This window comes from Actinia tenebrosa, unplaced genomic scaffold (genome assembly GCF_029948245.1).
Source record: "Actinia tenebrosa isolate PJP-AT-01 unplaced genomic scaffold, QUT_ActTen_1.0 PGA_scaffold16__25_contigs__length_10494907, whole genome shotgun sequence".
Taxonomy (NCBI): Eukaryota; Metazoa; Cnidaria; class Anthozoa; order Actiniaria; family Actiniidae; genus Actinia; species Actinia tenebrosa.
The window spans coordinates 7528938-7551388 of record NW_028292576.1 but is presented as its reverse complement, the minus strand read 5'-3'; the positions used below and the strand labels follow the sequence as shown (position 1 = coordinate 7551388).

Genomic DNA, 22451 nt, shown 5'->3' with positions numbered 1-22451 from the left:
ATGGAGTATTTTATGACGTTGAGGCTACAGCCGGGGTTAAACAAAAAACTGCCGCAAGTAAGAACAATATTTCGCCCATTTTGATAATCACGAACAATCACATGTACAGCAAAAGAAGTCTGTGGTTTTGACCGTTCCGTCGATCAAAAATTACTAACTCATGATCAGACCGTTGGAAATTTAATTGACGGAAGCCAAAAACTCAGACGTCTCGAATCACTAGTTGTCTGCGTTCGAGCTATTATAAAAATAGGTGTGAAAGCGTTACTAAAAGACTTTATTCGTAAAGGACAGTTACAATATAACTGATAAACTTCATGTGGCCCCCAATAGCAGATATTAGTTTTACACTCTATTTGAAGGCAATAGTCAGTGTAACTTCAATATCTGCTATTTGACTCGTTTTTTTGGGGTACAAAATCAAGGATTTCACTTCCAGAGGTGGTGGGTACTGGGTATCCCCACCCCTCCCCTCTAAATCTGGTCCCATCAGATGGGAACTGTTTTCACCTCATCTCCAAACATGATTACACTCCCAGAGGTGGTGGGTACTCGGTATCCCCACCCCTCCCCTCTAAATCTGGTCCCATCAGATGGGAACTGTTTTCACCTCATCTCCAAACATGATTACACTCCCAGAGGTGGTGCGCACTGGGTATCCCCACCCCTCCCCTCTAAATTGGCCCCAGTCAATTTTTGTAACCTCATTCCCCAAAAAACTATAGTAAATCTTTCCTTTTTATCACAGATTGTCGGGATGACAGCTTCTCTTGGTGTTGGTAAAGCAAGGAACATCTGCGAGGCGCAAGACCATATCGTGCACCTGTGCGCAAACCTCGACGCGGATCTCATATCGACAGTGGTGGAAAACACGGACGAACTGAGCAAGTTCACATGCAGCCCCAAGAGAACCCTTCACCCTGTGAAAAGAAACAAGAGTGATATCTTCGATAACATCATCAATCAAGCTATGGAGAATATCGAGAAATTCGTCAAGAAAGCTCCTCTACAAACTGAGATGCCTCCATCAGGTTTGTGTTGGGATCCTCAGATTTTTCCTAGTCTTGAGAACTTTGGACTCGATAATAGAGGAGTTGTAGCTTACTCCTCACGCTGAATCAGGTTTTCAATAGAATTCTTTCTAATTGACAGCACATAGTGTTCGGTGTTTGACAACCTTTTGGAGTAGACAATGAGATTCAAAGACTTTATTTTTATTAGCTGCTTGAAACCCAGCAAGCGCTATGTATTCTATTAGTAATTACAATTTATTTTCTTTCTTATAACAGAGCGAGAGAGTCAGAAGTACCGACAGTGGTGTGTGTCTCTGTACAAGTGCGGTGCAGTGGCGGGAAACCGCTACATCGTAACATATGCAGAGCAATTACAAGAATACAATATCGCCCTGTCCATCAACGACGCAACAAGAATGAAAGACGCCGTAGCTCATCTGAGGAAATACTTCAATCGACTCGATAAGAATTTGTTTGATAACATGGACAGGACGTTGAAGAAGATCTACGAAAAGGCTTCTGAGGCACTCGATGACGAGGTGAATAAAAACGGCGAACCGAAGAATCCAAAACTTGAGAAAATCAAGGAGATTTTGCTGAAAGAAAATGACGGCGTGCCTAAAGGAATCTTGTTCAGTAAGACCAGAGAGACGACCATTGCACTGGAAAACTGGATTAATGAATCTAAAGAGCTCAATACGATGCTGAAGCCGCTACGTCTTGTTGGTACGAATGATGGCGAAGGTGAGGACTTAATGATGTGTCCAGTGGGGGATCCAGAACGATTTCAAGGGGGTGGGCTGTTAGCAAGAAAGGCATCATATAGTGTCTTTATCTGTACCTTCTTTATTTTTTTTTTCAACTCAAGGAGGGGGGGAGGGGGTGGGTGGCACCCAATCCACCCTCTGAATCTGCACTCGTATTTCACCCATTTTCTCTGATTAAATTATATTTTCATGATATAATAAAATATATTGAGAATCACAGTTAGAACCCATTTTTCTGTCATTTCAAGGGGCTAGCTGTTACCAATAAAGGCATCATCTAGCTTTAGGCTTTACCTTATACGTTATTCTTATCATTCTTCAACTCCAAAGGGGTTGGCTAGCCACTCAATCCACCCCCTGGATCAACGATTTATAGAGGCTTTGCACCATCATGTGATGGCAGCCATGACAGAAGGCAGGAACATTGCAATCTAGTCTAATCTGATTGACATGAGAAAGAATTCAGTTTCCCAGGGGAGAACGACTCTATTGTTGTGCCTCCTGTCATGGCTGCCATCACATGATGGTGCAAAGCCTCTATTGTTGTGCCTCCTGTCATGGCAGCCATCACGTGAGGATGCAAAGCCCCTATTGTTGTGCCTCCTATCATGGCTGCCATCACATGATGATGCAAAGTCTTTATTGTTGTGCCTCCTGTCATGGCAGCCATCACATGATGGTGTAAAGTCTTTATTGTTGTGCCTCCTATCATGGCTGCCATCACATGATGATGCAAAGTCTTTATTGTTGTGCCTCCTATCATGGCTGCCATCACATGATGATGCAAAGTCTTTATTGTTGTGCCTCCTGTCATGGCAGCCATCACATGATGATGCAAAGACTCTATTGTTGTGCCTCCTGTCATTGCTGCCATCACATGATGGTGCAAAGACTCTATTGTTGTGCCTCATGTCATGGCTGCCATCACATGATGGTGCAAAGTCTTTATTGTTGTGCCTCCTGTCATGGCTGCCATCACATGATGGTACAAAGACTCTATTGTTGTGCCTCCTGTCATTGCTGCCATCACATGATGGTGCAAAGACTCTATTGTTGTGCCTCATGTCATGGCTGCCATCACATGATGGTGTAAAGACTCTATTGTTGTGCCTCATGTCATGGCTGCCATCACATGATGGTGCAAAGTCTCTATTTTTGTGCCTCCTGTCATGGCTGCCATCACATGATGGTGCAAAGACTCTATTGTTGTGCCTCCTGTCATGGATGCCATCACATGATGGTACAAAGACTATATTGATGTGCCTCATGTCATGGCTGCCATCACATGATGGTGTAAAGACTCTATTGTTGTGCCTCCTGTCATGGCTGCCATCACATGATGGTGCAAAGACTCTATTGTTGTGCCTCATGTCATGGCTGCCATCACATGATGGTGCAAAGACTCTATTGCTGTGCCTCCTGTCATGGTTGCCATCACATGATGGTGCAAAGACTATTGTTGTGCCTCCTGTCATGGCAGCCATCACATGATGGTGCAAAGTCTTTATTGTTGTGCCTCCTGTCATGGCTGCCATCACATGATGGTGCAAAGACTCTATTGTTGTGCCTCCTGTCATGGCAGCCATCACATGATGGTGCAAAGCCTCTATTGTGGTGCCTCCTGTCATGGCAGCCATCACGTGAGGATGCAAAGCCCCTATTGTTGTGCCTCCTATCATGGCTGCCATCACATGATGATGCAAAGTCTTTATTGTTGTACCTCCTGTCATGGCAGCCATCACATGATGGTGCAAAGACTCTATTGTTGTGCCTCCTATCATGGCTGCCATCACATGATGATGCAAAGTCTTTATTGATGTGCCTCCTGTCATGGTTGCCATCACATGATGGTACAAAGACTCTATTGTTGTGCCTCCTGTCATGGCAGCCATCACATGATGGTACAAAGACTCTATTGTTGTGCCTCCTGTCATGGCTGCCATCACATGATGGTACAAAGACTCTATTGTTGTGCCTCCTGTCATGGCTGCCATCACATGATGGTACAAAGACTCTATTGTGGTGCCTCCTGTCATGGCTGCCATCACATGATGGTACAAAGACTCTATTGTTGTGCCTCCTGTCATGGCTGCCATCACATGATGGTACAAAGACTCTATTGTGGTGCCTCCTGTCATGGCTGCCATCACATGATGGTACAAAGACTCTATTGTTGTGCCTCCTGTCATGGCTGCCATCACATGATGGTACAAAGACTCTATTGTGGTGCCTCCTGTCATGGCTGCTATCACATGATGGTACAAAGACTCTATTGTCGTGCCTCCTGTCATGGCTGCCATCACGTGATGGTGCAAAGCCTCTATTGTTGTGCCTCCTGTCATGGCTGCCATCACATGATGGTACAAAGACTCTATTGTGGTGCCTCCTGTCATGGCAGCCATCACATGATGGTGCAAAGTCTCTATTTTTGTACCTCCTATCATGGCTGTCATCACATGATGGTGTAAAGACTCTATTGTTGTGCCTCCTGTCATGGCTGTCATCACATGATGGTACAAAGACTCTTTATCATTCGACAGAATCGATCAATCATAACACAGGAAAATCAAAAATTGTATCCAATCTCAGATCATTTGCAATTCGCTTTAGTATCGTTTCATTCATTATTAATACTGACTAGTTACCCTATGCAATCCCTCTTAATACTGACTAGTTACCCTATGCAATCCCTCTTAATACTGACTAGTTACCCTATGCAATCCCTCTTAATACTGACTAGTTACCCTATGCAATCCCTCTTAATACTGACTAGTTACCCTATGCAATCCCTCGTATTATGACTAGTTACCCTATTTGCAATTCCTCTTAATCTACTGAATGTTCTATCTTAGGAGGCATGACTCAAAAGGAACAAGAAGAAGTGATCGCTAAATTCCGACTTGGTCGTGACTGCAACCTGATCATCGCAACCACTGTGGCCGAGAAGGGACTGGACATCGATGACTGTAATTACGTCATCCGTTACGACATGGTCGGGAATGAGATCTCCACCGTCCAAGCGCGTGGTAGAATCAGAACGCTCAATGGAGGTCGATATTGTTCCGTGATTGCAGCTGATGCTGGTGCTATTGGTAAGGAACAGTTAAATCGGTATCGAGAGTGTCTGATGATGGAGGCGTTAGCAAAGGTTCAGAAAATGGATACTGAACTTTACAAGGAGAAGGTAAAATTCATAGTTAATACTAAGATATTAATAGATATATTAGTTATATTTACATGGGACTCTTGTCCCTTTGGCCATGCCCTCAATTAGATTTAAATATCTAGTTGTAAAGTTATTAATTAAATCATTATTAATTAACGAACGAACGAACGAACGAACGAACGAACGAACAAACGGACGGACGGACGGACGGACGAATGAATGAATGAATGAATGAATGAATGAATGAATGAATGAATGAATGAATGAATGAATGAATGAATGAATGAATGAATGAATGAATGAATGAATGAATGAATGAATGGATGAATGAATGAATGAATAAATAAATAAATATGGTAAAGTTAGAGGTCTTGTTTTCTGTATAGACTTCCTCGGCTCGGGCGCGTAAGACTTTCTCCTTTCAGACTACGAATCATTCTCTTGAGAATAAGATTCTTTGTTTGAGTCATCTTTATATTCATGTGTCCTCTCGTGCACAACCGTTAAACAAAGAAATGATACTCTAGGGAATGCTTGACGCGTTTTCTGACATGCGAAAATATTACGCCCAAGCCGAGGGAGGCCTATTCATCTTTGCGTCTAATGTTTTGTTCCTGGCGTCCGTCCGCATAATAAATAAAGCTGATCTAAACAAAATAGATATAACTAAAACATTTCCACCTTATTCTAAATATTTTTTTCCAAGGTACGGGATTTCCAGAAGGAAGCAGCGAAAGAACGCGCCTTGAAAGAAAAGCTCCGTCGTGCGCTGAAATCCCAGTTCGACCCCAATGACGTCACGTTCAAGTGCAAAAAGTGCCACGTGATTGCATGCCAGGCGCATGACGTGAGGCAAGTCAAGCAGTCATATCACGTGGTCATTCCCGATGATTTTTGGCAGAAGATCATCTTGAGAGAGTTACCGAAATCCAAGGTCAGAACCTTTGATGAGATTTCGATGCCAAAGACGATGAGCTGTAGCCGGTGTGGAGAACATTGGGGATGCATTGTTAATTTTAGAGGTAAGGAGACTATCATACACTATTCCTACGACATGCCTAGCCCTGAGAGGGGTGGGGAGGGGGGTCTGGTATAGTGTAAATGCCCCGGAGGAATTGAGTGCGTATCATCTCGGTAAGACGATCCTTGACAGAAACGAGTGCAGAGGATTCAAAACTTATTCATGTTACGTGAGCACGAGAAAACGCCCCTTAAGGTAGATAGCAGTCGCAGAATTATATAAACAGAAATAAACAGAAATAATAAATCTAGAGAAAAAATACAGATAAACTAAGGTACCGATCTAAGTGCATAGTGCATTTAGAATTACTGGTTTTCAATCATTCCCAGGGGAGTAAAATAACAAAAGACAGGGCAGCCATGTTGGTTGATATAACAAAAAAAGTCTTTTGTTAAATCTAACCGAGATGGCGGCTACGACGTCTTGTGCAAACGAAGAATATGTTTGTGACGTAATCAGATGACGTAAGTTATTCCATATGTTCGTGACGTAATATGATGACGTATGGTATTCCATTTCTAGGACTAGAGATGCCTTGCCTCAAAGTGACGTCATTCGTGCTGGAGCTAAAGCGGAATGAAAAAGTGCATAAAATGTTGGCTAAACAATGGAAGAAATGTCCCTTCGAAGTTCAGTCGGTTGATATTGGAGAATTGCTTGAGATTAAGGTGTCAACGGAAGAGAATGGTTTGGGCGACCTTGTGATAGAATTATGAAAACACACGTGGTATCTATGAATATAAGCGTGTGATTTAGGATGTGTAGATTTAAAGTGTTATACCTTCCCATAAATGAAAAAGCATAAGTCGCAGTAAACTGCTCAAAGAAATGGAATTTCTTGATCAAATCGTTGAAAAATATTTTTTAAAGAAATTACACTTCAATTGGTAGCGAATTTAGAAGGAGCAAAGGGGACTAAATAAAGTAAAATTTAGAAAATAGAATAAGGAAAAATGCATTAGAGTGGGTTATCAGTAAAATTTTCTTGCATTAAAAAAAATTTTCAAACAAATTACACACGAACTTCAAGTTGGTAGTCAATTTAGAAGGAGCAACTTAAGAGGACAAAATAAAGTAAATTTTAGAAAAATAGAATAAGGAAAAATGCATTGGAATGGGTTATAGAGTGAAATTCTCTCGCAAGAAAAATGAAAAAATTTCAAACAAATTACACACGAACTTCAAGTTGGTAGTCAATTTAGAATAAGCAACTTAAGAGGACAAAATAAAGTAAAATTTATAAAAAAAGAATAAGGAAAAATGCATTGGAGTGGGTTATAGAGTGAAAATCTCTCGCAAGAAAAATGAAAAAATTTCAAACAAATTACGCACGAACTTCAAGTCGGTAGTCAATTTAGAAGGAGCAAAGAGGGCAAAAATAGAGAAAAAAATTAGAAAATGGAATGAGAAAAAAGGCATAAATTATAAGATTAAATTAAATGCACTATAAATTTCGACAATAAGACGCGAAGCAAAGATTTTAGTGTTAGTACATTATAAATGACGTGTATTCTTTCTAAAGCATTAAATGTATGAATAATATTTGTATTCTCTTTGTCTACTTTTTCTAACTAGTTTATGATAGAAATATCTATCTATCAAATGAATCTATCCACCCTACGAAAAGAATATCAAAAGCGACTAGTGTGACGTCATAGCCAACATGACGTCATAAATTTCATGCTCAATATGTGACGTCATAGTCGCCATGTTCATATACGTGACGTCATACCTACAATTTTTATTACATGTGACGTAATAACCTCCAAGTTTGTGTATATGACTTCACACTATCTACATAGTTGACGTCATATTTATTTTTCGTTCTATTCATGCACGTGACGTCATAGCTGTGACATTTATGCACTAGATAGCCGCCATGTTGGATGACTATAACAAAAGAATTTTCAAATGCTATTTTGCATTGTCAGCCAACATGGCGGGGAATTTAATTGGTTTTCAGCCGATTGCTTACGTTAAAACACCTATCTTAGGCAATTGTTTTCAATCAAAAATGAAAAACTTCCTATTTTCTCTGTTGCTATATATTGATAATTTACAAGATCTTGTCAGCCATAAACACCTTGTTCAAGTACTTCGTCATGTTTAGTTCATAGTGGCAAGGTTCTTTGGCATGTCTTCCATGTATCAATATTGTTCAATACCTAAAAATCCACTATGAAAACCTGGAACAGATCAAAATTGTTCATTTTGCGAAAAGTCGCAAATGTTTTATCATCCAAAAACAACCAATCATTGACTGGCTAGAACCAACCAATCACAGCACAGCTACCATGCACTTCACTGACCAACCAATTATATTGACTTTTCATTTGCAGTGGACGAATCAGAACCGTCCTTGTTCCCTCGTGACCTTTCTTATCCAATGAACATAAGGATTGACGCGCGTGAAGAATCTATGGTGTTTATCAGTACCACATTTCTCGTCCCAGCCCACCAGACCATCGATAGACCATCTATAATCACGTGTGCTTTGATCATACTTCTCACTGACAAACGCACTTCCACCGTCCCCCCGACAGTTCTGCTTGAAGCTCTTCCTATCCATCGCGCAGAACATAAGAGTTGAATTAAACGGCTTGGACGTCATGTTGAAGCACTGCTGTGGGGGTGAAATCACTAGAGCGGTGTGAACAAGAACTCGCGACCTGTTCCTACGTTTGGTCTTTGATCTTGAGCCATCGACATTGACATCGGGGCGATCCCACTCGGTCACAAACCCGTGCTTCCCTGCATCCGAAGTCTTTTTACCTCTAAAATTACTAGGCAGACACACAGCTCTAACGTGTTTGCCTATCTTAAGCTTGTACTGTAGTTTGACAAGCGCGATGTCGTTCTGGTTCGCATGGTAACGGAAGTTCTTGTTGACGTAGATTTTAGCAACTGGAGCCATTTGTTTGGCGTTTTCTCTCTGTTTTCTTGTCTCTTGATGGTCGCCCGCTACTACGGTATACCTGAAAATATCAAGGAGGAAGAAAGACAATAAAGTTGGTAATACCTAAAGGAAGACTCGGAAACACTCTCGGCGTCCGTGTTCCTTATGTGTATCAATTCCTGATGTAACGGTGGTGTAATCGCCTCTCACCTCTTGGTTCTCAATCAGATTCGATTCCTCTGGACACAGCATCACACTTGAGAAAAATTTGTTAGATCTCTCCCTTGATTCGAGGGTTTTTCTCCGGGTTCTCCGGTTTTCTTCCTCTACAAAACCAGCTAACAAGCTAAATTCTAATTCAATCTGTGAGTTACCCGTCTGACTTAGGTCAGCCCAGAGGTTGTTTCAGGGTTCGTTCTGTGAGTTAGCGGTGCCCTGACTTAGATCAGCCCAGAGGTTGTTTCAGGGTTCAATCTGTGATTTAGCCATGCCCTGACTTTGATCAGCCCAGAGATTGTTCCAGGGTTCAATCTGTGAGTTAGCCATACCCTGACTTAGATCAGCCCAGAGATTGTTTCAGGGTTCAATCTGTGAGTTAGCCATGCCCTGACTTTGATCAGCCCAGAGATTGTTTCAGGGTTCAATCTGTGAGTTACCCGTCTGACTTAGACCATCCCAGAGGTCGTTTCAGCGTTCGATAAAAATTGTATTTGGTTCAGCACAATGGTTTGGCTTGGTTGTTAATATTGACTAAGGCTACGACACCGTAGGTGTAATATCGTCAACGTTGAATTAACTTCCTTAATGTTCTTATTTACAAAACAAATACCGTGCACAAACCTCCATGGTGGCCATGTTATAGCTTTACGAGCGCTCGAGTAAAAACAGTGAGCAGCCGTCAAGACCCACTGGTCACCGATCAAAGCACCGCCACATATTGGAGAACGAGCTTCTGAAATATCAAATCAGAAAACTATATTTTATTTCAAGCAATACACACACATATATGTCCAAGCAACATGGCTTCATTTCACTGTTTCAATTGCTATGCGCTAATTGAGACAATGCAACAGCTGATAGAGAAATCGGGCAATACACTGTCGTAAATCAAATATATCGTTAGAGTACATGCAGTTTTTCACCAATGTTCGACTTTTGTTTTTATTGAATGTATATAAAACGTTTCTAATGCTTATACTAAAAGCACTTTTGTCTGAAAACCTCCACCAATAAACCTCTCTTTAGCTTGGGCAGAATGTTTTCTCATTCCACACCGCGTGTCATTCCCTAGACTATCATTTCTTTCCTTAATTAAATAGCGCATGAAAAGATACATAAATATGGATACAACTCAAATAAATAATTCTATTCCCAAGATAATGACACGTGGTCTGAAATGAGAAAACATTACGCACAAGGAAAAGAGGTCTACTTTCGTGTTGGACGAAAGTTTTCAAGCAGCCAGTTTATGGCGCATGCACATAAGTTTTTTAACCCTGTCGCCAGATAGCCATCTACTTACTGTCCCAATAGATTCCAATCTGCCATGGCCATGCTCCACTAGCAGCTTTGTTCCCTCGAATAGTTCGTGATTTAGGTTTGGTGTTGCTGATACCACATTTGTTGTCTGCTATGAACAATGAGAAATGCATTACTGAAGAAATAGAAAACGCGCGCGTGCTGTGTGCAGTTATAAAGCATGCGGGGATTGGCAGAACACGAGAGAAGTGTTTGGAAAAGCAAGACGCGTAGCAAAGTGCTCCTAGACCTTTCTCGAGTGTTCTGCTCAAGTGCTTTATAACTGCACAGCAGGCAGTTTTTTTATTTCTTTTATAAAATACAAATTGCAATAATCGTTATTTTAGATGGGAATGTTGCAACGGAAAGACCGCGCGCGTGCAATGTGCTCTCATAAAGCACGCGCTCCAAACCAATCAGAACGCGTGTCAGATTTCAGATCACGTGTCATTCTCTTGAGAATAAGATTCTTTGTTTGAGTTGTATCCATATTCATGTGTCTTCTCATGCGCAACCGAGCGCAATCGTTTAACAAAAAAATGATACTCTAGCTAGGGAATGTCACGTGGTCTGAAATGGGGGGAAATTATGCCTGACCACGCCCGAGCCAAGATCTATTTCAACTCGAAGTATACGGTTCTGTGGAGGAATAATCTTGAGAAGGCATTATACTCACCTCTTCCGGGTGCCAGGGCTTTCCTAACCGAGCCAAAAACATCGCTAAAAACCTTGATTGCAATCATATGATCCCTTACAGGCTCCGATACCAGTGTAGACAGTTCCTCTACATTAGGGCTTTTACCAATTCCAATAACAAACACTTCGAATCGATTCTCAGTCTTCAAAAGTCGGGCGGCTCGTTTATGGCTCGTTCCGAGGATGAGGCGGCCGTTTGATACAATGAACAACGCTCGTTTGCTTTCTCTTCGAGCTCCAGGGGTAATGCGCTTGCGTAGTAGGAACATGGACCGGCCTAGGTTGCTGCCACACCCACCGGGTTTTTTGATCACCCTGATTTTTCTCAGGGTACGGTCTGAGGAGAATGTGAACGGGAAGTTGATTTTCATATTGGCTGCGAATGTCATGGCAGCTACTTTAACTCCTCCACGTCTGGTAATGAAAAAAATCGCAGAAAATTTAAAACTGCATGGCCTCTTTACCTTGGGCGAAATGTTTTCTCATTGAAGATCATGTGTCATTCTCTTGAGAGTAGGATTCTTTGTTTGAGTTGTTTATTCATGTGTCTTCTCGTGTGAAATTATTAAACAAAGGAATGATACTCTAGGGAATGACAGGTGGTCTGGAATGGGGGAACAGGTTAGGAGGTATGTTGTCATGAACATCTATGTATCTATCTATATTCATGTGTCTTCATCTCTCCACACTACATCATCACTAACCAATGTCGGAGGGATGTACAACGACCACTGAGAGGACGTAAGTAAGTCCTGATTGTGACCACCCTCAGTGTCTACAGCTCATACTAACCACACCTCATCATTGTAAGCACTTTTGAATATACATCTATTTCGAAGATCGTTGTCGCACCAAGAGCATCAAGTAACAAGCCAAGGCTCCAAAGAACGTCGGTACTTTTAATTATAATTGGTTTATTCATTGTTCATGCAAGTGGCTATAACTCTCCACTAATTATCATCTCAAGCAGTCTTGCTTGGAGCAATTTGTTAAGTCAGTAAATGAAAATGCACCATGAATAAACTAATTACAGCTAAAAGTACCGGCGTTCTCTACGGTCTTGGCTTGTTGCTTGAGGCTTTTGGTGCGATAACGATGTCTGAAATAGGTGTATATTCGCCACCTTCATTGATCAAATACAAAGCATTCAACCGAGACTGCAAGGTTAATTTGAATAATCGCTCAAAAGTACCTCGTATTCGATTGAAAGCTTAGGTCGTGTGGGATGAATGAACCTATGTATGGAGATAGTGAATACATAGAAAAGCGATATATATCACAGCAATATATATCGACACCTAGTATTGTGTATAAACAAACAAATCGCAGCCATACCTTCCAGTCGCGTCCAATATACGCACAAGTTCTTGCGCAAATCTCAACCCCATTACAAATCCATCCTTCTTGATGGAACTCGAGCCATCAAACATGAATACCAAGTCAAGTCCACCGGCATGGTTCGCGTCAAGAGCTCTACGTCGCCTTGACGACGAGGTTGATTGACAGCTAGGATCAGGCCCCGAACATTTTGTCTCGTATAGGCTTTGTAGTAAATTGTTGCCGATGACTTCCGTGGCTGTTTCAATGTCTAGAGCTGATTCATCGTCAACTGAAAAATAAAATATTTTAAATCTTAACCTTGAGAAGAAAAGACGAACTTGAAATCCTGGAAATAACATGTCTTGAAGTTCATAATTCTTTCTTTTTTTTTTTTTTTTTTTTTTTTTTTTTTTTTTCCATTGATCTAAATAATTTGCCATAAGGCAGGCGTCACACGAAAGAACAATTGTCCCCTACGAGGCGCAACACCATTTAAACTTGCGCATGCTCAAATGACATCATGAGAGAGTCCCACATGGCCGAGGACTAGAATCTATATCTAGTTAGCTGCTTGGGATTGGTAATTCTCTTTAGAGAAAGCGCTTTCAAAACGAAGATTCAACGAGATTGCGAAGAAGGAGTAATTACCTGTGAAGTGATCGATCGACCATAGGAGGTTAGTTTGCGCAGAGAGTTAAGGGGTAACCAAATTTGGTGAGTAAATTTTAGAAATTTGGTTAAAAATCGGATCAAATTGAGAAATTATAGCAAAGATTTCTGCTAAATATGTCAACAAGGAAATTTTTTCAAAAGTTCGGATGAGACTGAAATACTATTTTAATCATGAAGAGTAAACGTTTGGGGCGCATTTATAAAAGATAAAGTACGATGAAGTAATCGTATGGTAATAAGACGGCAAATATATCAGGAGTCGTAGGAATATCAGTCACAAAGGGTTTTCCTCTGCTCTGGGCTGGCACAGTTCGAATATCGGCTTCAACCTCGACTAATATTCAAATATTTCTGTGAAGTTCATTCGTACTTTAACGTCATATTCTGCAACTAATCTTTCCTGTTGACCTGTTCGTGGCCTTATCCAGACACCCACGTCGTTTCAAAGCTTGGATATGGGCCGGAGTTTTACGTGCTTGAATTCGAGATTTTTCATTGCCTCTCAAAATGTTTTACATTCGGAGACCAAAAGAATTCCGTACGGATTACATAACCAATGGTTTCTTGCGCGTAAAACTAATGTGCGCAAGCATTCCCGAGAGAGCCAAATGATAAAGACATAGCGGCTATGTTGGTGGTATTGACAAAGGATAAAATGAGAAATCTTTTAATATCACCAACACGCACTCGTGCACTTCAAGAATCGCTGGCTTTCAATGAGCTATTAAAAGTTTTTGAATCTCATTATCTGCCTCACATGGTGGTCAAACACTAAACACCATGTGCTGTCTGTCAGAAATATTTCAACAGACAGTTTTCTCAAGGTTGCGTGCGCATCCAATCTTGACAGGCCACAAAAATGAAAAACGCAAATTCAGTAAAATTGAGAAGCCAGTTTTATATTTAAATACGAGAATAATCGATGTTTTGAATTTTTATCGAAAAACAACTCATAGCAATGCATGATAAAACTCATCACAAAACTGTAAGTTCCTTAAATTTGGATTTGAGAAAACGGTGAATATTCGAAACTAAACAGGAAGTAATATCAAATGAAACCCAGACTGCACAAAGAGACTTACATTCGCATGTTGGAGGCTCGCTCCACAGTCCGTTCTCCAAGCAAGTCCTGTGCGAGTGTCCATGCATGATGAAGCCATTATAACACTTGTACATGACTCGACTTGATATGTTGAAGTTTGAGCCGATGAAATAACCGTACATAACAGGGCCAGGGTTACCACACGTGGTCACTGGAATAAAAAACATTAACCACGTTTACATACCTATGGGTAATAACAGTTCACCTCAGCAATGGTAAGTCTTCCAATGGAAAACAAAATGTCCGACAAACTCGAATTCATAAGATTTTTTAGTAGGTATCGATTTTCTTTTTATGTACCTTTAGAATGCATTTATTTTAAAGGCCGGTTTAGACGGTACGATTTTCGCCTACAACTATCGCATACAACACGCTCGCGCCATCCTACAACTCGAGTCGTAGCGTGTAAATCAAGCCTACAACTCGCCTACGACAGACGCGAGCGTGTTGTATACGATAGTTGTAGGCGGAAATCGTACCATCTAAATCGGCCTTAAGACAGACATTTACAATTTTGAGCAGACGATGTTTGTTGCATGCTGTATATCAAAAACACATTTTGGTTGTTTGACGCCAGGAACAGTAATTAGGGATGTAGAACAATGAACGCGGGATCTCGTATTGCCCGGTATACTGTCAGTGGACTCGATATCCCAGGGAGGGGTGGGGTTACCCAGTAGCCACCACCTCTAGAAGCCAGTGAACTCCTGCATTTTTTGCTCAAATATCTCCATAAGTAAAAATCAAATCGCAAACATAAATCAGTATACTGTCGGTTCTAATGAATGCTAAAGAAATTTACATATTCGTGTATAGAAATATAGTCGCTCAATACGGTCTTCCCGTATCGAGCATTTTCAAGGAGAGGGATTACTTCCCGTGGTACCCGCTATCTAAACCAATAAAATCGCGTCCTACACGGGATCATTGTTTTGACTCGTTTGGTTTTTATAAAATGGTCGGAAATACGAACAAAACAGTGCACCAATCAGACGTCAATATATTTACCTTTAGGGAATTCACATCTTGGCTCTGTGCCAGTTAGATTTCCATATTGGCAATGTCTCTCTTTGTTACCGCTGACCAGCTGGTATCCATTGATACACTGGTAACGTAATCCTTTACCAGAACAGCAATGCGTGACAATAGCGTTACTCGGAGCAAAGCGTGACGCTTGGTCCAAGATTTCTTTACATTCGTAATCTTGGGGAAAGAATATTAGGAATATTTGATATCGCTATTGCCAAAATAAATTTAGTTTTTAAAAAAACGTTTTGCGCTTTTTGTAGGGTTTTCCGGTTTGTTCTTTCTCCGCAAATATCTCATCTAAATTCCATGGGACGAAGGCCACAGGATCGATACCCTGGTCCCAGAGGCTCGACGATTTTTCTCGCGGCCACGTATATTTTGAGCCGCGAAGCGGTGAGCGAGCTGCGAAGCAGCGAGACCTCGTCGGAGCCTCTGGTAGGAACCGCATAGTTGATTGATCAGGCCGCACCAATAGAATTACAGATTGCTCAAAATTGTTCTGGTTCACTGATTGGCTGATTTGAAGTCCAGTTTGTGATTGGCTAAATTATTTGTAATGAAGGGTAGGGAGGTACAAGTATACATTGCTCATTATCTTATGTCAGTTTGTTTGTAATGTCAAGAGATTTCAAGGTGTTATTTTATAGTTCTAGCTACAGTGAACATTTCTCGATGCCACATTGTATATCCGAAGCGCTATTCGACGAAATATTGTCAACAACGCTTCAAAAACGGTTTGAGAACATTGAAACGTTATCGGAAGAGCAAAAGACAAGGAGAACAAAGGTCATTGACGATACTAACTGAACAGGGTACAGAGGTTGGCTTGATAATTTCACGCAATATCCATTGAAAGCCGATTTTAAAATCAATATCCATTATAGAGTTGGTGAGTGTGTGTAGTCATTTATACGAGTTTCTCCCTTTGACTACCGATAAAATACAATAAAAAATACAATAAATATCTACAAGGCCTAGGCAACTAATCAGTAACACAAAGCCAAAGAGGTGAATTCTTGGTCTTCCAGACGTAATACTACATTTGCAAAGTCGACAGGACCCCGAAGGATGTGAGATTGCGCTTTTCAATGGAGTATTTTTGTTTGAATTTCGTTCACAATTGGTTGCGATTCGTGTTGCTGAATGTAAACACCGGACTGTCACTTTGACATATTTGGACACGTGTACATGACAAAAGCACTTAGGTGGACTCCGCAAAGTTATTTTGGTCAACTACAACCTCCCCTCCCTAAATACCAAAAACGCCACGGGGATCTCTTGTGTGATTGGTTAGTTCTAAATGATTGATTGACACTTTGATTTTGCATGGAAATGAGGTTGTATGCGGTTCCTACCAGAGGCTCCGACGAGGTCTCGCTGCTTCGCAGCTCGCTCACCGCTTCGCGGCTCAAAATATACGTGGCCGGGAGAAAAATCGTCGAGCCTCTGGGACCAGGGTACAGGATCGATGGCCGGCGGCTTTATATGAACAGATGATGACAATTTTCTTAAGTTAGAAATAGGACAATAACATAACTTTTGGAGGGCTTATTGTTTAAGAGTAGCATCCTTATGCTCAACCAAAGTCATGTTATTCTCATTACTAGGCCAAGTTAAGCAAATTTTTAAAGTTGCCGTACGAGGTTTTTGGAGTTGAATCTTTGGCGGACTGTAAACGCGTATTTGCGGCACGCCAAAACCCATTATCGCCCGCTGGGCGCGCGTTTTCAAGAGGGCAGTTTGTTGTTTGGCCTCGTAAATTGATGATAATTATCAATTCTTACCGTTCTCGTTCTGGTGTTTTCCAAGTGCTTTCCCAAGAACAAGGAACAAACAGACCTAAGGGAAGACGAAAATCAAAATTGGGGTTTTTTTTCTTTCTTTCTTTCTCCCTTTCTTTCTTTCTTTCTTTCTTTCTTTCTTTCTTTCTTTCTTTCTTTCTTTCTTTCTTTCTTTCTTTCTTTCTTTCTTTCTTTCTTTCTTTCTTTCTTTTCTTTTCTTTTCTTTTCTTTTACACAATTCCAAATAACAAAGATATCTCATGACAAAATTGAACTCAAAGTAACTCGATATTCTACCAAGATCACTTAAAATATCAACACGTCATTTAGAAAAACACTTCATAACGTCACTAACGACTAAAAACATAATGTCCTTTCGAAAAGACTTAGGGAAAAAAACGTCCCTATTTAATGTACAGTTGTTTTTCTAGTTACGAAGCACACACAGATATAGACGAGCTTCCAATTTAATCTCCCTTGATCCGGAAACTCAATAAATCAAGTAGCTGGATTCGATAAATTAGGGATGTTTCTTCAGTGTTCCTTAATATCAAGCACAAACAAACTTCAAACAAGACGAAGAATTGAAAAAAAAAGTTTCAAAGTTGATTAGAGCTGTAGTTATATCATGAATATTCTAAATGTATCAGAAATTTTTTTGCCATGTTATGGTTGAAGCATTATTGTCCTTTCGTCCTTTCAGGTCCACATCAGCTATATAGCTGCCAGTTTTTAGACCTGCTGAAACAAATAAAGTTGTATGTATGTATGTACATTGAACACAGTTATTCCAAAACTTGTGTTGATCGTCTTTCGAGAAATGCTAGTGCTGGCACTGTTGACCCTTGTACTTTGAAGTCAAGACTAACAATCTTATCTATCTTCCAGTTTTGAACACAAAACTTTCAATCAAACTATAAATATTGTCACGTAACATTTAGTCCAGAATTCTTTCTAAGGATTTAACGTTGTTTACTTTTGATAAACACAAACACCTTCTTTAAGTATTATTTTTATAAGTTATTAAGGATATAAAACTAACTGTTGAGTTGATAAAGACATTCGTTCGGACATAATTGAATAATTACATTAAAGTGATGAAGAAATTACAGAATCCATGTGGGATTATTCAGTCAGTGTGATAAGGAACAGAAACTGTAATTTGAACTTGAAGAAACGAGAAAAATACCTCCGCTAAAAGCATTAGTTTGACAAGAAAGTCGTTTGTAAAGGTCAGCGCAGTTAATAAGGACAAACAAGACAAATTCATTATTAAGTTTAAAAGTTTTAATATCTCTACATTAAACATCATTTTGTAGACTCTTTTTGAATATTTCTTCCCTTGGGCTATTCATTTTGCACAGTTTTATCTCTATTTCTGTGAAGCTCATGTTTATCTCCGAGGAAAGAGTTTGGGATAAAAATTAGGAATTTTGGATCTAGACGTTTCTTGCCCACCGCATGTGGTGATGGCAATCTATCCCCAAATGATTGCAATTAGCTAAATAGTCTGTTAGGAAGAATTACCGACTGCCTGAACGGGAAGCATTCAGTCTTCTCGATAGCTTCTTTATTTTCTAATTGAAACCAGACTCTAAATCTTCCGTGAAATGTCGTCCTGACCAGAAGATCCAAGAGGTCTTAAAATGTGCGAGTTTATTCGTTGTTATCCTAACTGATTGTAAACAGGCGGCTTTCTAAAGGTAATGAGTTTTTAAGCACAGAGATCACGACGTATATATGTATATGTATATCACCACCCACGGACAAAGAGAGATCATTGCCGCAGTTTGGGGATTCGCTTCAATCCACGAGTATTGGTCTTTGACGAGTACTCTTAATTAATGAAATTTGTCGTATGTCATGTCGAATCGAAGTAAATAAAATCTCCTAATATATGGACTATTTGGCATTCATTTTGTCACTCAAAGTTGAAACCCTTATGAAATATTTCTTTGCATTTTTCACGCTTCAAAGCAACAGTTTGTAACTTCAAGGACTTCAAGATATTTTTATTCTTGACTCGGACAACATACAAACTAGATAGTTTTGGTATCCGTGACTAGTGTGGTCGCGCGTACTAATCCATTCCTATGATATTATTAACCAGCTTTTTACTACTCTTATCGACACCAACACGAGATTTTTTCCTAAATGCCCACATTAACAGCTCATATCCTAGCTTTTATGCTTTGATATGACAGTGAACCACCTTTCAATCTCAACCAGAAGTACTTAGCTTTCTAATAGTTCCACTGTGGTATTGATTTCAACCTACACGCGTGAAAAATCTAATCGAAATATCCTCGGTCTTTTTCCTAAAGTTACTTCCAGTTTAGGAAGAGAAAGAATACTTAATATCCATACAACTTACCCATTCGAAGAGAAGGAGTTTTCTCGGCGCCATACCTCAGTATCTATGGTCTTTTAAGCGCTGCACGTTCTCTATATGGTTTCCTGTCTCAGTTTAAGTGCCCCAAGGCTAAAGCTGACAAATCAAGTGGACTATTGCAGGTCTTCGTCTGTTGTCGACTTACTCCAAGTTTCCCACGAAATGCGATATCTTATTCTCCATTCTTTGGCTTCTATACATTAGTAGATTAACGGAAAGGCCACTCGTAGCTTAGAAGACGCTAATGACATTACAAAGTTAAGTTTCTCTGTCAGTGCGACTGTGCGCGCGTCAGTAATGAGTGAATTCCTATCGAGTCAGCCTGCATCAGGTACAAGGGGATAATACCATAACGGCAAAGCTAGCCGTGCGTCAGACTAATATGGAGTGTTGAGGGTCGACATGTGCGCAATTTTTACTGGGTCATCTCATCTCAGCTCATCTCATCTCATCTCATCTCATCTCATCTCATCTCATCTCATCTCATCTCATCTCTTCTCTTCTCTTCTCTTCTCTCTCTTCTCTTCTCTTCTCTCTCTTCTCTTCTCTTCTCTTCTCTTCTCTTCTCTTCTCTTCTCTCTTCTCTTCTCTTCTCTTCTTCTTTTCTCTTTGATCTTCTTTCCTCTGCAATCGTCTCTCTTCATTCCTCTCCTCTTATATCTATTCCTTTTCTTTTCGTTCTACCATCTTCTTTCCTTCTTTGCCACTTCATTTCCGCAAACCGGCTTTCACCTCTGCCTCTTCACTCTTTTTGTCTTTTAGTTACTTCCTTAGTTCTCCATTTACCTAAGCGCTCTCACTTCAAAAAGCCTCATCTATTAAATACGTGCGCAAGATAGATCAAGTAACGTACAGCTTTTATCCAAATTACTTCAAGATTCTTCATGATGACGATAAACAACAACGCTGGGAACCAAAGCTGGATCCCCTCAACCTTCTCACGAATATACCTTACGAATGATAAGAATTCTAACACGCTATACGGTATGCATTCCTTGAAGCGTAGGCCCTATCATCACCTGTCGTACTGTGGGACAGCTTGTGCATCAAATCTTGCTACATCTTGCAGATAGAAATGCAGTCAGTTGATGTCAATGCATGCGATAAAATATCGTCGAGAAAAAATCCAAAGACAACCCTTAGAAGCTCCTCGATCTCTCACACACAATTGATTCGTGTCAAGTTAATTACTTGTTTATCGATAAAGATTCCTTTACATCAAGCAAGATAAAACGATTAAGACATTTTATATCTTGCGTTTTTGAGCTCCCTAAGGCCTCGGAAGTCGAAAATAGTAGTGTACAAATTAAGTAGGTTGAAAAATATTCTTAATAGACTGCAGACTATAAAATGTTACATTCGGATTTAATCTTATTCATTTTTATTTGTGTTTGTCTTAGGAAACACTACTTGGCGTAATCCTAGAAAGTCCTGTAGATACACAGCGGCTACGTGGTGTGTGCGACAGCAAATAACTTTGGGTCTTTCTTGGAACCCCGTCCACAGTACACGTATACGTTTTCATTCGTAAAAGCACACTTTTTGATGCGTTTAGCCCTTCCGTCCACACGTAAACGATCACAACGCTTACCATAAACGCATACTTTTGAAAAACACTCTCCAAAGTGGCCATCTTTTGAAAACACCGTTTACGTTTTCTCGTGGGGACGACGTATTGTCTCCATGCCACAGATGCCTTGCAATACTAAGAAAGGTAAAACTTTAATTATAAGAGTAATGTTTCTTGAAAAGTCCATAAAAATTCCAGACACAACTTGCCATGTACTTGAGATTAACGGTTAAATTTCATTTATGGGAAAGATTAAAAAATGTTGCAAAGCTATTTTTTTATACAGAAGTTCCACGATTCATGTAACTTGAAAAATGCAAACCTAATCCAAATTTCATTCTTTCTTGCATGTGTTGTTGTTGTTGTCGGTTGCTTTTAATGCACTTTATTCGATTAACTCCAAGAACTAAACTAAACTAGCAGAAATGATAAGGGAGTAAGTTGTTTTCCAGAGGCGCTTTCGTTTCTTTGCCTTCATGGCGCGGCTCTCGTGCGAAAATCTTTGCACTGACTATACGCATGCGTATAAAATTATACTCCGAGAGGCTCTGGCAAATTTTCAAGGTACCACAGGAATCATCCAAACACATTGTTTCAATAGCTGAAATAACTCAATTAGCCATTGTCCAGTCAAGTATACGGTATAACCTTCTTCTTGTAAGTGGAACAGTCCACAATTAGGGTTCGTGAGTTATATCGAGCCGTTTTAAGATTTATTCACTCAGTAAGCAGTTTGATACGGCCCAGAGGCTTTTTTCATATACACCTATTTCAGAAATCGTTGTCGCACCAAAAGCCTCAAGCAACAAGCCAAGACCGCAGAGAACGCCGGCACTTCTAGCTGTAATTAGTTTATTCATGGATGCATTTTTAATTATTGACTTCACAAATTGCTCCAAGCAAGGCTGCTTGAGATGATAATTAGTGGAGAGCTATAGCCACTTGCATGAACCAAGAATAAAGCAATTATAATTAAAAGTGCCGACGTTCTCTGGAGCCTTGGCTTGTTACTTGAGGCTCTTGTTTCGACAACAATAGGACGTTTGCATGATGGCGTCATTTGACTCCCACTACCATAATGCTTCGCGAATTTTCTTTCTTATTCAAATTTGTATTTCCCTATGAGAATAGTAAGACAGTTGGTGCTAATTAACTGAATAAAAGAAAGTGTGCAAGGGAGTCTGGTAGTAGAGGTCAGTGACGCCATCATGCGAACGTCCTATTTTCGAAATAGGTGTATAGGTAACTTACCAATCAGAGCGCGCTTTATATCGCTAAGTTTCACAAATCTTCATTTCAGTCACGGTTTCCAACGCAATCAGAGCTCGTGTTAAGGAATGGATACGCGTCGTGCAATTCTTACGCTTTTCTTCGTTCTTAGCAACCTCCCGCGTGCATCCATAACTCGATGGACGCGCGCTACTTATGATTCATTGCTTTATTATTATATATTATTTCATTTTCTTTTAAGTGACTTTAGTATGTCTGTAGGAATGATAATTTTTTTT

The 22451-nt window shown here is 40.2% G+C and overlaps 2 protein-coding genes across 3 annotated transcripts in view; one reads left to right on the top strand and one right to left on the bottom strand.

Annotated features, from left to right (window-relative positions):
- LOC116298607 (ATP-dependent RNA helicase DHX58) overlaps positions 1–7215 on the top strand; it is a 13751-nt gene extending 6536 nt beyond the window's left edge. Inside the window, exons 8-13 of the mRNA XM_089031266.1 lie at positions 1–57; positions 749–1031; positions 1290–1757; positions 4633–4964; positions 5653–5968; positions 6490–7215. The exon at positions 1–57 is cut by the window's left edge and continues 287 nt beyond it. Of these exons, the coding sequence (XP_088887392.1) occupies positions 1–57; positions 749–1031; positions 1290–1757; positions 4633–4964; positions 5653–5968; positions 6490–6683 (1650 nt within the window). The 3' untranslated portion in view covers positions 6684–7215. The remainder of the gene's footprint in view (positions 58–748; positions 1032–1289; positions 1758–4632; positions 4965–5652; positions 5969–6489) is intronic.
- Positions 7216–7491: 276 nt separating this feature from the next.
- Positions 7492–19640, bottom strand: LOC116298611 (complement C2). Of its 2 annotated transcripts, none has more exons than XM_089031267.1 (9): positions 19356–19640; positions 16985–17039; positions 15180–15374; positions 14152–14322; positions 12413–12686; positions 11058–11491; positions 10386–10493; positions 9704–9815; positions 7492–8942 (listed from the first exon to the last, which is right to left on the bottom strand). In XM_089031267.1, the coding sequence occupies exons 1-9, from the start codon at positions 19386–19388 to the stop codon at positions 8315–8317; spliced, it is 2010 nt and encodes a 669-aa protein (XP_088887393.1). In that variant the 5' UTR covers positions 19389–19640; the 3' UTR covers positions 7492–8314. The 2 variants fall into 2 exon arrangements, with proteins under 2 accessions (XP_088887393.1, XP_088887394.1); XM_089031268.1 differs by having other exon boundaries at positions 10386–10490.
- Between the last annotated feature and the right edge of the window lie 2811 nt (positions 19641–22451).